This window comes from Mustela erminea, chromosome 7 (assembly GCF_009829155.1).
Source record: "Mustela erminea isolate mMusErm1 chromosome 7, mMusErm1.Pri, whole genome shotgun sequence".
Classification (NCBI taxonomy): Eukaryota; Metazoa; Chordata; class Mammalia; order Carnivora; family Mustelidae; genus Mustela; species Mustela erminea.
The window spans coordinates 11,406,757-11,421,706 of NC_045620.1; the positions used below are offsets into that span (position 1 = coordinate 11,406,757).

The 14,950-nt window shown below is 52.4% G+C and overlaps 1 protein-coding gene across 4 annotated transcripts in view; it reads left to right on the forward strand.

Moving 5' to 3' along the window:
* The first annotated feature begins 2,221 nt into the window (after positions 1-2,221).
* The window catches only part of PTGIS (prostaglandin I2 synthase), a 40,538-nt gene continuing 27,809 nt past the window's right edge, over positions 2,222-14,950 (forward strand). The window contains exons 1-4 of one of the 4 annotated variants that reach the window (XM_032350386.1): positions 2,222-2,328; positions 2,453-2,553; positions 10,894-11,017; positions 12,910-13,088. In XM_032350386.1, the coding sequence (XP_032206277.1) occupies positions 10,988-11,017; positions 12,910-13,088 (209 nt within the window). In that variant the 5' untranslated portion in view covers positions 2,222-2,328; positions 2,453-2,553; positions 10,894-10,987. Of the gene's footprint in view, positions 2,329-2,452; positions 2,554-2,959; positions 3,186-9,916; positions 10,090-10,893; positions 11,018-12,909; positions 13,089-14,950 lie in introns of those variants that run through there. The other 3 variants (XM_032350388.1, XM_032350385.1, XM_032350387.1) reach the window with 3 other exon arrangements.

The window sequence follows — 14,950 nt, forward strand, 5'->3', positions numbered from 1 at the left end:
GTGAGGCTAATTAGATGAAGGGACACCCTTGAAAGCTCACATGGGTCGGTACTGTGAGAGGTGCTTTGGATGCATTTACCTCACAAGGTCCTCACACAGCCATGGCCCGAAGGTCGTCTTAGCTAGAAATGTTTTTGGCTGCACGTAAGAGAAAAATCTGACCCATCTTAGTTAGAAATGTTTTTGGCTGCACGTAAGAGAAAAATCTGACTCATGGTCCTCACACAGCCATGCCCCAAAGGCCTTCTTAGCTAGAAATGTTTTTGGCTGCACGTAAGAGAAAAATCTGACTCTTTGGCCACACAGATGAATTCTTAAACAAAATCCTGGAGATAGGTGGTTCGTGGGATAGCTATTCTTTAGCTCGGGTTTGGGGTTCTGCAGTTTTCCTGGCCTCCCCTCAGGACACTCCACCATCACATCCTCACACTATAGCCTCCAGAGAAGAGGAGGCAAATCCGGAGGGAAAAAATCTCCCAGAATCCCCCAGCAGAGGTCCAGAAGGCTCCCACGTGGCCTCACCAGGACCAGTTCCTAGCAGAGAGGGATATCCCTGCTTGGGCCAGACCAATAGGAAGAAGGCGGGGCCACCTTCCTAAACATGTGCCCCATTCCTGAACAAAATCAGGTTCCATTAGCAAAGGTAGAGGCCAGGGGCCTCAATACATTCTTCTCTTATTGATGTGGGAACAGCTGGTCTCCTTCCCCCTGGGGTGGGGGAGGGGGAGTCGTCCCTAGATTGAGTAGGCAGGAGAGACATACTATTTGGGAGTGATTTGGACCAGGGAGCTGCTGGTTTACAGTCAAGCCTGGGAAGTGAGGTGGAAGAGCTGACATTTATTGAGCCCCTACTGTATACCAGTCCCCATGCTGGATGATTTCTGTCTCTCATCTGTCCTCACAACAGACCTATAAGGAAGGAATTATTCTGCCCATTTTTCAGATGGTAAAACTGAGACCTAGCCCTGATCACATATATGGAGAGAGGCTGAACTGGATTAAGTGCTGACAGCAGTTCACTTTCACAAATGCTCCCTCGTGTATCCAAGATGTGTCCACCAGATCACGTCATTTCTTCAGCTCCACTGACCAGGCACCCCGGCTCCAGGAGGGGAAGCAGACTGCTCAGAGTCACACAGTTGAGCATTGGCCAAGCTGGGCTGTGAACCCCACTGCCAGAAGGCTGCCCCATCGTGCTCCCCAAATTTGGAGAAAACCCTACAGGCCTGTTCTGTGGCCTTTTTGGGATTGTTGGCTTCGTAAGCGGATAAGCTAGATAAATAAACAAGAGGTTCAGTCAACTCCTTTTTCCTCTTGATGTTCTGAATCCAGAGGACACATGAGGGTCATCCAGCTGCCTTGACAGCCAACATTAAACAGGCAAATAAATGAATCTTTAACATCATAGCAGGAATGTTAAGTACTGTCAAGAAAAAAGCCGAAACAGGTTAAGGCAATCGAGAATAATGGCATGACCACTTTGGGAAGGCCTCTCGGAGGAGGAGACAGTTGAATAGGGAGAGTGGGACGAAGGATGTCGGAAAGAGCCAGCTGTGCGAGTCTCTGAGAGATCGTTCGAGACAGAGGGAGTATCCCGTGCAAAGGTCCTCCTTGGAGAAGGACAAGAGATGAGTGTGGTTGGAGCAGAGTTGGGGAGGGAGAGAGAAGAGGGCATGAGGTTAGGGAGGGAAAAGTGGGAGGGGGCAGGTCATGCTAGTCCTTACAGGACCTAAGGACTTGGAGCTGTGCTTTGAGTGAGATGGAGCCATGGGAAGTTCTGAGCAGGATTCAGTTACAGGATCTGACTTGGTTCTAACAGGATTCATCTTCAGAGGGAGGAGGCTGAAACCAGGAGACCAGGGAGGAGGAACAGCTCCTCCGGGGGGCCACTGGAAAGACAGAAAGGAAACCTGCCTGGGGGCTCAGTCCGATAAACCTCTGGCTCTTGCTTTCATCTCAGGCCGTGAGCTCATGAGTCAGGACCTTATCCATGGGGAGGTCAAAGCCAGCATCAAGAGATCACTCACGATCATCACGGAGTCCGCTTGCGATTCTCTCTTTCGCTCTCTGTCCACCCCCCTCTCTAATAAATAAATAAATCTTAAAAAAAAAAAAAAAAAAAAAGGAACCAAGCAGTAAGAAGCAGACATGGGATTAGAATCAGACCTCCGCCCACTGACTCACCACCGTCACCTGTGCCAAGCAGGGTTGGGTTGTTTGCAACCTCTTTTCACTGACAAGTTCACATTAATTTCTCACAACTTCGACATGTCTGTTCCGACCAGGAGCTGGCCTCAGAGCGGGTGTAAATCATTTGAGGAGTGAGTGGTGAGCTCGGGGGCGGGAGGGAGGGGGGTGTTCCTCCTAGCACCCAGGGGTGGTCTCTTGCAGAGTCACAAGGCCTGGAAACTGGCACCTTCCATCACTGAGCCCCTCCTGTGCTCCAGTACAGGTCTGGGTGCCTTACCGGGTCTCCTGCAGCAGGGGAGGACTCGGTGACTCAGAGCTAATCCGGGGCAGCTGCTGTGGCCCGGTTCACTGTAGCTATTGAAGGTAACAGCGCCCTGTAATCCAGCCAACCCCACCTAGTCCAAACAGGCTAGAGAACTCCAGGTCGGGGGTGAGGATGGGATGAGGAGGCTGTAGGTAGACTGTGGGCCTCTGCCACACCGCTCACTACATCTACCCGCGTCCCCGCATCACCTCCCACCCTCATACCCCCTTCCCTCTCCCCATCACCCCTGGGTTTCCCCATAGTCCATCTCCTCCTCCTCTTCTCCCTCCCCTCCCTCCCAGGAACCCCTCCTCTTCCTGCATCACCCTTCCTGTCCCACCTCGTCCATACCGCCCCCCCGGGGCCCCCCCCCCCCGCTCCACCCCACATTTTCCAAACCCCTTTCCGGGCCCTGGCAGGGGCCCGCGCCGCCGAGCTGGGGGAGGGGCTCCCTGAGGGCGCCCCGCCCCCCCGGGACCCCGGCGCCGTCGGCGGGCCCGCCCCCTGCCCTACAGCTGCGGGCGCGCGGGGAACAAGGGCGGCTTGGGCCGAGAGGCACCTGAGCGCCCCGGAGCCCGCGCGCCGCCGCACCTCGCCCGCCGGCCCGCCGCCCCGCCATGTCCTGGGCCCTGCTCCTCGGGCTCCTGGCCGCGCTGCTGCTGCTGCTGCTGCTGAGCCGCCGGCGCACGCGGTGAGTGTCCCCGCCCGCCCCGCCGCCCGGACAAAGGGGCGCCTTCGTGGGGTCCCGAGCCGCGCCGGCCCGCCGACCCCGCTCCCCCGGCGGAGCCTCCCGCGAGGGGCGAAGGGGCTCGGGGCGGGTCCGCCGCCCCACCCCGGGGAGGACGCCCGGCGGGGCCGCCGCCGCGAGAGGCTCCCCGCGGAGAGGAGGCGCGGGAAGTAGGGGACGGGGTGGGGGACCCGTCCGAAGGCTCCCGGTGCGCAGCGCTCGGCCGGCACCTGCGCGGGGCTTTCGGGGGAGAGAGCCCGGGGTCTCCGGGTGGGGAGTGGGTGCGTGGACGGGCTCGAGCGGCTCCGGGTGCGAGAAGCCCCCTCCTGCTCCTCAGCCTCTGCCTGGGTCCCCCTATTGGAGCCAGTCCCCAGCCTCTGTCGGGTAGCCTTGCTCCTCGCCCCATTGCACAGATGCGAGAGCTGAGGCTGGGGAAGGCAGAGGCCCTGAAGGATGCCCTCTTACCGGCTCTGGAACCATTTTCCATGGGATACCCCTCCTGGACGAGGGAGCTCGGTACGCTCGGACCCAGAAAGGGGTCTCCCCTCCCCTGAGACCCCACAGCCTGACAGGGTAGATCAGGGACCAAACTTAAGAGCTTTCTCATCCCAGAGGTTGTCCGGCTCTGCTATTTAGGATATTCAAATCTCATACATCTCAAATCAGGGACATGGCAGTAGGTGTTACTTTTATAAAATATTTTAAAAATTGATTTGGATCGCCCATGGAATAGCTGAGTACATTTGACTTGAGTATTTGTGCTGTTATAGATAGGACTGAAGCCCTTCCCTTCCTTTCTGGCAATTCCAGACTTCTTTTGTTGATCAGGGCTCCCTCATAGGGCTGTCTGAGAGCAGGACTGGCGGGAAACTTCCAGATTTTTTTTTTTTAAGTACGCTTTTTATTTTAGACTGGTTTTATATTTACAGAGAAGTTGCCAAGGTTGTAGAAAGAGTGCCCAAATACCCCTCATACAGTTTCTGCCATTGTTAACACTTTACATCGATGATGGTAAGTTCGTCAAAACTGAAAACCAAGACTGGTCCGTTAAGATCAAGCAAACTCCAGACTTACTTTGAATTTCGTCAGTTTTTCCATCATGTCCTCCTGTGCCAGGATCCAGTTCAGAGTACCACACTTCTGTAATTATACCTCTTCCACGTGTGTGAGCGTGAAATGAGAGTGCCTGAAAATTCCAGAACATTTCTGGGAACTTTTAATTTTTAAACAATGTATGTTAAATTTCCAAACAATAAACTCATGATATTTTCCTTCAACCTCTGGACACCTTTTCAGGTTAGATTTAAAACTATGTATTCATTCATTTGCCTGAAAAAATAAATGAGGGAAAAAGGAAAAAGGCAAAATGTAATTTTTTCTATGAAAAAATGAATTATTCTTCGGAAGTGGTCAGGCGTTTTGGAAACTCTGGAGGTGTTTTCAGTCTGTGCATTTGCTTTTTTTTTTTTCCTCCAGATTTTAGTTTTGATATCTGTCCCTATTGCTACATGGAAATCTGACTCATTCTTTTGATTGCCTGTGTAGTATTCCATAGTAGGAATAAATGGAAGGCTTCTTTTTTTCCTTTTTATTCCTGTCCCCATTGATGGACTCTTAGGTTGTGTCCAGCATTTTTGCTGTTTTGGACAAAGTGTTGTGGTCTCCCTGTGAGACCCACTCCTCTGTGCTCTGCTCTGGGGTAAATGGGGCAGCCGTAAACCCCATGGATTCTGGGAGGCAGAGTCCCTGGGTGCTCAGCCTATGGAAATTCAGCCTCTAGGAATAAGAACAATCTGAGTGACTTCTCTCTGCCTTAGTTTCCCAATCTTTAAAATGGGGAGGATAATGGGACTAGGAGAGAGTGGAATTGCTGGGTTAGAAAAAATGCCAGCTAAACGTTGTTTGAGAAAATTCTTGCTCTAATTCAGAGAGCAAATTTATCTTTGAGGGTGTGTTGTTGATTTTTATACCTGGTGGCTTAGGAGGGCTAGCAAGTGGGTACTGGGGAGACGTGTAGGTGTGGGGGTCGCGGACAGCTCCAGCGCAGCTGGGTGGACCCTGGGGAGATCCCACGGGGACTTCACAGTTCAGGTCTCCATCTCATTTTCTTCTCCCAGCTCAGTAGGGGGCACTCTTGTTCCTTCCATTTTACAGAGGAGGGAATTGAGGCTCAGGGAGGCTAAGCTACTTGTCCAGGGTCTGCCTGGTTTTCAAATCTGGGCTGTAAGAATTTTTAATTACCCGGAAAAACAAATTCCTGTGCTCCCCACACAGTTTATTTGTAATCTGAACACAGTTTATTTGTAATCTGAACACTCTGATGTTAAGATGGTAAGATGTGGCTGTAACCAGAAGGTTCTTAAGGAGGGACAAATAAGTGTTGCAAAAGAGGCGTCTGACCCTAATGCTGTGTAGACAGTGAGCCAGTGTGAGTCAAACAGGGAAAGCCCAACACCTTCCCTTCTGCTCGCTGACCCTCGAGGTACGGCTCACCACCCTGCGTTATGGCTGAGGCCTGCAAGGGCTCGGTGACCTCCTCAGGGCCACACAGGAATTATATCCCACATCTAGCTCGTTCCACAAATTCATGCTTTTCTCAATAAAAAGCAAAAAGGAAAAGAAAAGGAAAAGAAGAATGACTTCCGTCGATTAGCAGCTGTATTTACCTCTCGTTTGCTTTTTAAGTTAAAATTTGTAATTATCAAAAATCTCAACTATCCAGAAAAATAATAGCATAAGAACCCCCATGTACGGGTCCCCTTTTGATCTGACAGCATTTTTACAAAAAAATTACAGATGGTATAGTATCTCCCCAGGGAATATTTCAGAATGCGCATCAAGAACAACCACGGTTCTATTATTCTGCCTGAGAATATAAAAATTCTTAATATCCTCTAGTCTCCGGTCCAGACTTCTGCAGTTACAGCAAGGATATTAAAACCCAGCTCGGTAACTGTGACTGTCTTCTGCTGGGACAGGTTGTGAGCCGGAATCAGGAGGCCTTGGGTCGGTAATTAGGAGTCTGATTTCTGTGCCCTCTGGGGCTCATGATCTGCACACAGGTGTCAGAAACCTTCTTCCTGCTTTCCTTTTGGGCCTTGGTTTCTCCATCTGTACCCTGAGGTGGCTCACGGAGCTGCTGCTCGTGCCTTAGCCACTCTGCGGGCAGAGTACATTGCCCTCTCTTGCTCTCTGGGCGCATGTGTCTGCTGCTTCCTCTAGCAGTATTGGAAGAGGTCTCCGGGTGGGAGACCCCTCTTCCCTGGCACCAGAGGGCACCCTAGCATTAGGTGAGGGTCCCCTGGTGGCCCAGGATCTGGGCCTTTGAAGGATACGAAATTTCTAGGCACAATTAGGTCTATCTTATTCCAACATGCACTAATCAGAGGCCGCCAAACGGAGGTCCGTGGCCAGATTCAGCACCAACGAGGGGCTGCTGTGTGCCACACAGAGAGCAAGAGGAGAAAATTGGGGGGGTTTCCACACACAAAATTCCCCATTTCCAACTTCTCATGAAAAATGGGACAGTAGAGCAGCCCCTGAGGGGGGCTCAGAGAAGAGTCCTCTCCCAGCCTCGCCACAGTCTCCACCACTCCTTGTTGCCTCTCTTGCCCATCTGTTCTATCACTCTCCTTGCTCTGACTGTTCCTTACGTTGTTGAGAATTCTCTGAACCTTCTGTATCGGTTACAAAAACGGGAAGACAAAAACTAGAGCAAAATGGCCACATGCTTTCTCTACACAGTGGGAGGCAAGGGGCAGGAGGTGGGAAGCCAACAGGTGTTAATGGCAGACAGCTTGTGCATGAGTCCTGGGAAAGGATGGGTCCAGCACTTTAAGTGTAAGCTCAGGTGGCAGAAACTAGTCCCCTGCTGCCCCCCCCCCCCCCCCCCGCCAAGGAAATCGTCCCCGAGCCCAAGCCTCTGCATGGAGGCACGCTACTGGATAGAGAGGAAGTCTACCCACATGGCACAGCTGAGTGACGCAGCCTCTGCTCTGGGCAATCCGGAGTCCCTTGACTCCCTCAGCAACTCTGGGGGGCAGGTGCTGCTCTTTGAGCACCAACTGTATACATGAATCACGCATCTGACACATAGGTATTAGACGCCTGCTCTGTGCCAGGCGCTGGTGTAAGTGTCGGGGTCGACGACAGGTGTCTACTTTGGTGGAACTTCGGTCCCATGCAGGTGTAATACTTCAGGGCACAAAGCGGGGGTGATACGCATCCTTAACTCCCTCCCCTTATTTGCAGAGCGTTGAGTGGGAGAGAGATGGGACAGGTGGCGATGGAGTCTGTGAGTGAGGAGTGGGCAGTTTGGGAGGAACCCATGTTATGGGGATGAAAGCTGGGGCGAGAGGGGGGTGGTGGTGGTTAGAGAAGGTGTCCCGGAATCTGAAACAGGAAGGGCAGGCGGTGTGGGCAGGAGCTGGGGATGAGAAGGTCCAGCACTCCCCAGGGCCCGGCAGTGCCTCAAAATAGTGAGAGTGTCAGTGGGTGAGGCTAGAGACCGCAGACCCCAAAATAGAGTCTCCTTCATCCCTGCTAGCTGACGGCTGAGTCACCCTGGAATGTGGCCTGGGCCGGAGCTGGTTTCAGGGCCCAGCCTCCGAGAGCCAGTGACCACATCAGGAGTCAGACGCCTGGGCTCCCAGCTTCCTGCCTTTGTCTGAGCCTCCTTGGGACTTTTCTGGGGGGACAATGGAAGTTGCCAGAAATAACACCTGGCTTGTGGGGGAGTTCGGGCAGCAGCCTGGACAAAGAGCAAGGAAAGGAAGCTCTAGTCCTGCCCCTACCCCCAAAGGTGTCTTGGGGGAAGAAAAGCCCCCCCCGCCCCCCGTCCTGGACGTAGGGGAACCGGATGCTAGACTCGCCTCCACTTCCATTGTTGCTCCCCTGGCTGATCACAGTAGTCTCTGTGTTGAGACTTTTCTTTTTAAGGTTTTATTTATTTGACAGAGAGATAGAGAGCACAAGTAGGCAGAGCAGCAGGCAGAGGAATAAGGAGAAGCAGGCTCTCCGCTGAGCAGGAGCCCGATGTGGGACTCGATCCCAGGACCCTGGGATCATGACCTGAGCTGAAGGCAGCCGCTTGACCAACTGAGCCACCCAGGCGCTCCTGTGTTGAGCCTTTTTACAAGCATAACTTCATCACTTCCCAGCTCCCACTTCCAAACCTCTGGGGGCTCCCTGTGGCACCCTGCGTGGAAGCCTGACCCTGGCCATGGGTCATGTCCTGCCTCTCACCCCCACACTCTCCATTGCAGCTACACTGGCTCCTGCTGCCTTGAAAACCTCACAGGTATGCTCCCACCCCAGGGCCTTTGCACTTGCTATTCCCACTGCCTGAAAGCCTCTTCTCCCCACTCTTCCACTGCACTCCCTTCTCATCCTGCTGGTCTTTGCTCATGTGGCACCTCCGTGGGGAGGCCTTCCCGGACTCCTTCTCTAAACCAGTCCCCCTCACTGTGTTCTATCACCCTACTTTCTTAAGGACCTATAATTTGCATACTCTATCATTCAGCCTTTTCAAGTATACAGCTCAGTGGGTTTTAGAACAGCCACAAGGTTGTGCCATGATCACCACCACCTAACTCCAGGATATTTTTTGTCATCCCTGAAAGAAATTCTATCCCCATTAGCACTCACTCCGCAGTCTCCCCTCCCCTCCAGCCCCCAGCAACCACTAATCTCCTTTCCATCTCTATGGAGGTGACTTTTCTGGACATTCCATGGAAATAGATCATACGGTACGTGACCTTTGGTGTCTGGTTCCTTTCACTTAGCGCGGTGGCTTGGAGGTTCTTGCACACTGTGGCGTGAACCAGTACTTTGTTCTTCTTTGTGGCTGAGGACCCGTCCGTGGCCCGGGCACCCGTATTTGGTCTCTCCGTTCATCAGCCGATGGGACTCCCGCGCTGGCTCCCTCTTTTGGCGGCTGTGCAGGACGCGCCCGTGAATGCTAGCATCAGAGGTTGTTACTGAGCTTCCGTTTTCAGCTCCTTGGGGTGTACTCGTACAGTAACTCTGTTGAAACTTTCGAGGACCTGCCAGGCGAGTTTCCGAAACAGCCGCCCCATTTTACGTCCCACCAGAAATAGGGGAGGGTCCCCATTTCTCCCTGTCCTCGCCCGTGGTTATTTTCCTCGTTTTTCCTTGAATTGCAGCCACCTTGGCGTGAAGGGGACCCACTCTGTGGTTTTGTGTTTCCCCCGTTCCTCAGGATGTTGAGCATCTTTTCGTGTGCTGGCTGGCCGATCGTACCTCTTCTTTGGGGGACTGGACTGTCCATTCAGATCCTCTGTGCATTTTAAAATTGGGCTGTCCTTTTTTTTTTTTTTTTTTTTTTTTTTTTTTTTTTTTTTTTTTTAGAGAGAGCGTGAGAGGGAGCTGGGGGAGAGGCAGAGGGAGAGGGAGAGAAAAAATCCCAAGCAGACTCCACGCCCAGTGTGGAGCCTGACGCAGGGCTCAATCTCATGACCCTGAGATCACGACCTGAGCCTAAATCAAGAGTGGGACACCTGTCGGAGCCACCCATGGTGGCTCTTTGTCTTTTTACTGTTGAGTTCTATCTCCTTTATCTTATCACACTTCCCACTCCCTGAAATGATTTTGCTTTTTTTTTTTCTTTTTGTCTGCCTCCCCTTATGAAAGTATGGAAGCGCCGTGAAGTCAGGCTCCTCGCCTCTCCGTCCGCGGCTGTATCTCCAGCCCGCAGAGCGGCGCCTGCTCCCTAGTTAGTATTTGCTGAGCGAGTCAGTGACTCCGCAGTGACCGGAGATGGGATGACTCAGTCATTCAGCAGACCGGGAGCTCTCTGCATCCCTGTGGTCCTGATAATTCTAAGATGAGAACACTCCTTCCAGTCTGGGTCAGTCATGGTGGTGTTGTAGCTCTCCCTAGCTAACAGCCCCTCCCCCAGAGGATGGTGGGCCAGGGGCGGCCAGGGGTCAGTGATCAGGCCAGTCCTTCCACTACCTTCTGCCACTCCCACCATGCTCTCCAGTCTCGACCTTTCCCTGTGGGCATGACAGGGAGTAAGAGGTAACCAAAGCCCTGTCCAGGCTGGCTCAGGCAGAGAGCTCTGGGTCCTTGTACTACTGAGTTCTAGAAAGCTCTCCCACCCACAGGGAAGTGATTGGACTCCCTAACATGTACCAAGGTCTGCTGGTCACCCAGCTTTTGCTCTTGGTCCCCTGTAATCCATCTTCTACTCAGCAGCCAAAGGGATTCTGGGGGGGAAAAAAAAGCCTGAGTCAAATCATGTCCCTTTGCTACTTGAGACTCCCAGGGCTCCCACCTCACTCAGAGGAGAGGCTAAAGTCCTGACAGTTACGTCCAGACCCCTGCATGTTCTGGCATCCATTACCAATCTGGCCTCAGCTTCTGCTGTTTCCCCTTGCTCCCTCCAGTCCAGCCACATTGGCCTACTTATTGTTCTAGGAACACACCAGGCATGATGGAGCCTCAGGGCCTTTGCACTTGCTCCTTCTGTCCGGAAGGCTCTTCTTCCAGATATCTATGTGGGTCCTTCCCTCACCGCCTTCAGGTCTTTCTCAAATATTTCAGGGAAGCCTGCTCTGCCCAGTCTACTTAAAAATCACACCCCATGCCCCACTCTCTTTGTCTTCTTCACTGCTTAATCAAATGGTGATAAGTACTGTGGCTTCTGCAGGCGACCTGGCGAGCCTCCCCTGGACCTGGGCAGTATCCCTTGGTTGGGCCATGCGTTGGAGTTTGGAAAAGATGCTGCCAGCTTCCTCACTAGGATGAAGAAGAAGCATGGTGATATCTTTACTGTAAGTGCCGCCGGTGCCTCTAGGGGCAGGAAGGGAAGGAGATGAGCAGCTGGGCTGGCCATACCTGGTGTTGGCAGATTCCTTCTACATCCTTCCATACACTAACCCACCCATCCACTGGTCCTACCAACTTTCTATCCATTTTTCCATCTGACTGTACAGCCGGCACTTAACTAACATCCGTTCCTTCATTGTCCCTTTAGCATCTTCCCATCATGAAGTCATTCGATGTCCAGTTCTTGTATGTCCATCCAGCCAACCCCTGTCCATCCACCCACCTTCCATCTACCCAACAACCATCCAGCCAGCCAACATTTATCCATCTTCCTGTCTACTCAGTATATAAGCAGCATCTTTCCATCCTACTATCCACTAAACCCTCATTCATGTTCTCCGTTTCCATCAAACCTCTGTCCACTCACCCATCTTTCCATATATCTATCTAACATCTGTCTATCCATCCATTTATCCATCACCCAACCTTTCATCTGTCTACCCAAATGTATCTAGCATCCCTCCATTCATGTACCTAACGTCTATCCAGTTTTTATCTATACATTCAGTATCTTTTTTTTGGGTGAGCCTAGTGCAGGGTTTGAACTTACAACTGTGAGATCAAGACCTGAGCTAAGATCAAGAGTCAGGCAGTTAATTGACTGAACCTCCATATGTTCAGTTTCTACCAACTTCCATTTATCTACCCATCTTCCCGTCCATCTGCCACTATTAACCTAACATCTGGTTACCTATCCATCCAGTATCCAATGTCTGTGCACTCTGTATGCATCTGTTTATATCTCCATCCATCCATCCGTCCATCCATCCATCCCCTCAACATCCAAACAACCACCACATCCATCTACCTTCTATGCATCCTTTCAAGTTCCACCCATCCAGCATTCATCCTTCAATCCTTTTACCCAGTATCCACCAAGGACCCTGCCATCGTGTACCCAACATTCATTCAGACTTTTAGTTTCCAGCTAACCTTCAGCTACTCCTGCATTTATCTTTCCATCCAACATACATTCACTGACGACATCCTTCTGTTGACCCACCCATCTACCAATCTGTTCAACAGCTGTCCAACAGCATATTTTCTTGGATATTGGCCTATATTTCAAAGATTTATTTATTTATTTTAGCGGGTGGGGGTGGGACAGAGAGAGAGAGAGGGAATCAGCACAAAGCCCAATGCAGGGCTTGATCTTATGACCCTGAGATCATGACCTGATGGTCTGTATTTTATAAGAGTTTGATTAACGTTGACTCCCAGATCACACTTTGGAAACAGGGGCCAAGGCAGTGGGTGGTTAGGATTGTGTGACCCGCACTCCCTCACTACACCCACGACCTGCCCCAGCAGATGTTTGAGGAAAGAACGGCATTTCCTTTGTTAATTACAGGCTTACAGCTCTCCATGGCTCCTTCCCTTCTTGGGCAGCGTAGCCTCCCATAGAAGCAGGTACTGCTGGCACGTCCGCTAGCCTGAACCCAACAGCATCCCTTCATCCATCCCTCCGTCTGCCCACCCAAGATGCACACAGCATCCATCTGCTGCCTTCTGGGGGGCAGACTCGCCCCCGGAGGCTGGGGATCTGGCAGTAACCGATATAATGATGGGAGGTGCTTAAGAGCGAGGTGGTTAAGAGCACAACCTGTGACGCAGAAAAGCCAGTGGCTGTCCTCACTCTACCACGTCTCAGCTGCGTGATCTCGGGCTCATCCTGTGCCTTCTCTATGCCTCAGTTTCAGGCCATCAGTGGTCCCAACCTCATAGGGTCGTCATGAGGGGTGGCTGAGAGGACACTGTGTGTTAAGTGTCTAGCACAAGGTGGGCCCCAGGCCCTCATAGCGGCTCTCCTCACTCTGTCCCTGCTGACCTCCCACAGGTGCTGGTCGGGGGCAGGTATGTCACCGTCCTCCTGGACCCCCACTCCTATGACACGGTGGTGTGGGAGTCTCGCAGCAAGCTGGACTTCCACACCTATGCTGTCTTCCTCATGGAGAGGATTTTCGATGTGCAGCTCCCACATTACAGCCCCAGTGATGAAAAGGCCAAGATGAAACCGTGAGTGGCTGGAGACGGGGCCTGCGGGAGGCCGGGAGGGTCTGACGGGCTTCTGCCTGTATAGCCCAGGTGCCGTGCGGCCCGAGTTCGTCTCTGCAACAGGCATCCAGTAACGGCCTTCCGTTCTGAGAAGACAAACAAACAAAACAAATAATAGCCCAAGAGAACTGGGCAGAAGAAAGGCTGCTTTCATCTTTATTCATTTTAGGAGGCAGGTCTGATTTCAGTAGGAGGAGCCCGGGGTTTGGGTCGGCCAGACCTGGATTCAGATCTCAGCTCCATCACTTCCTAACTGTGTGACTTTGAGCAAGTCCCTTGCCCTCTCTGAGCCTCTGTTTCCTCATTGTAAAAGGAAGGGAAGTGGGTGGGGTGATTATTGTTTTTGAGTCCATATTCTGTGATCTCATTAGCTTTCCCAGCGATGCTGGAGGGTAAGTCACTTATAGCCCCCACTTTTTGGACGAGGACACTGGGACCCAGAGAGGAGCAGTGACTTACCCTAGGTCACACAGCAAGAAAGTGGTGCCAGTCCTGAAACACAGGGATCATTCTGTCAACAAGAGGATATGTGAGCACATTTATTCTGCATTCATTACGTCTGCAAATATCTGAGGACCTACTCTACGCCAGTCACCATCGAGATGCGGGGCGGGGTTGCTCCACGATGCCGACCTGCCTACCATATGCTGGTATTCGCTAGGAACGCTTTACTCTCTGTGCCGTTGCCTCAAGAGATAGGTACTTTCATCCCTGTCTTACAGTTGAGGAAACAGACTCAGGGAAGTAAAGTGACTTACCCACAGTCCTCCGTTAGCAGATGGCACCCCTGAGATTTGAACTCAGGTTTGCAGACTCCACAGCCTAGTCCCCTCCAGCTGACGTACAGAGGAAAGAAGTCTCTGGGTCTGCTAGAGTTCACGCAGTCTGATGGTGATTCGAAGTGGTCTGGCTTCAGTAAGGATAGCCTCCTGGGGTTAGGAAAAGCGTCTAGAATGGGTTTTGCAGGACTGCTAAAGCTGAGGAAAGCCAGAGTGTGACGTGAACCTCAGTGAGAGGCGATTCCCAGTCTGACCTTGGCATTGTGGGGTGGCTGCTAAGAGTATTTTTGAGCCCAAGTGTCCTCAGTCCTGGCATTCTAGGGGGACCATCGGGTCCCATTGGCAGTAAGAATCCCCAGTTCACTGTATTCTGCCCCCCTACCCAGGGAGGCCTCCACTTTCCTCCAGTGTCTGCGCTGAGAGTTCCTGCGAATTTCCTCCACTGTCTGCCCTGAGTGTTCCTAGGAATTCCCCATCAGCCAGCATGTGGTCTTCTGGGCATAGCTCCCACGTCTGTTAAGGGCTACTGTCTCTGTCGAAGACTGTTGCTTAGTGTGGGGTCTGGGTCACCGGTGGGTCAAGGTCAATCACTAGGCTAGCTCCCATTTATCCAGCACTTAACCATGTGCAAGGCACGGCAGTAAGCCCTTTCACACGCTCTCTCACCTGTGTCACGTCTCTCGTGTCTCCAGCAACGTTTCAACTTGAACATCCAAAAGCTTATATTTCCTGGGAGTTTGTGGAACCCTTCTGGAGGCTTTCCCCTCTTGAGTTAATCTAGAACCCAGTGGCTTTCTCCATCTACAGGGGTCCACCCTGATTCCGAACAGCAGGTGGGGACAGAGAGCTGGGTCAGCGCACTGGGCCTGTTCTCGGTGCTGCCGCGAGGTGTCTCTGTGAAATGTTCTTTCTGCCATGTTAAGTGGACACTGTGGGCTTGGCGGGGGCGGGGGGGGGGGGCGGTGTGGAGGATGCGGGGGGGGGGGGGGTGACCTTTTCTGGTCCAGATGCCTGCACATGCTCCAAAGGGGCCTTCACCTCAGA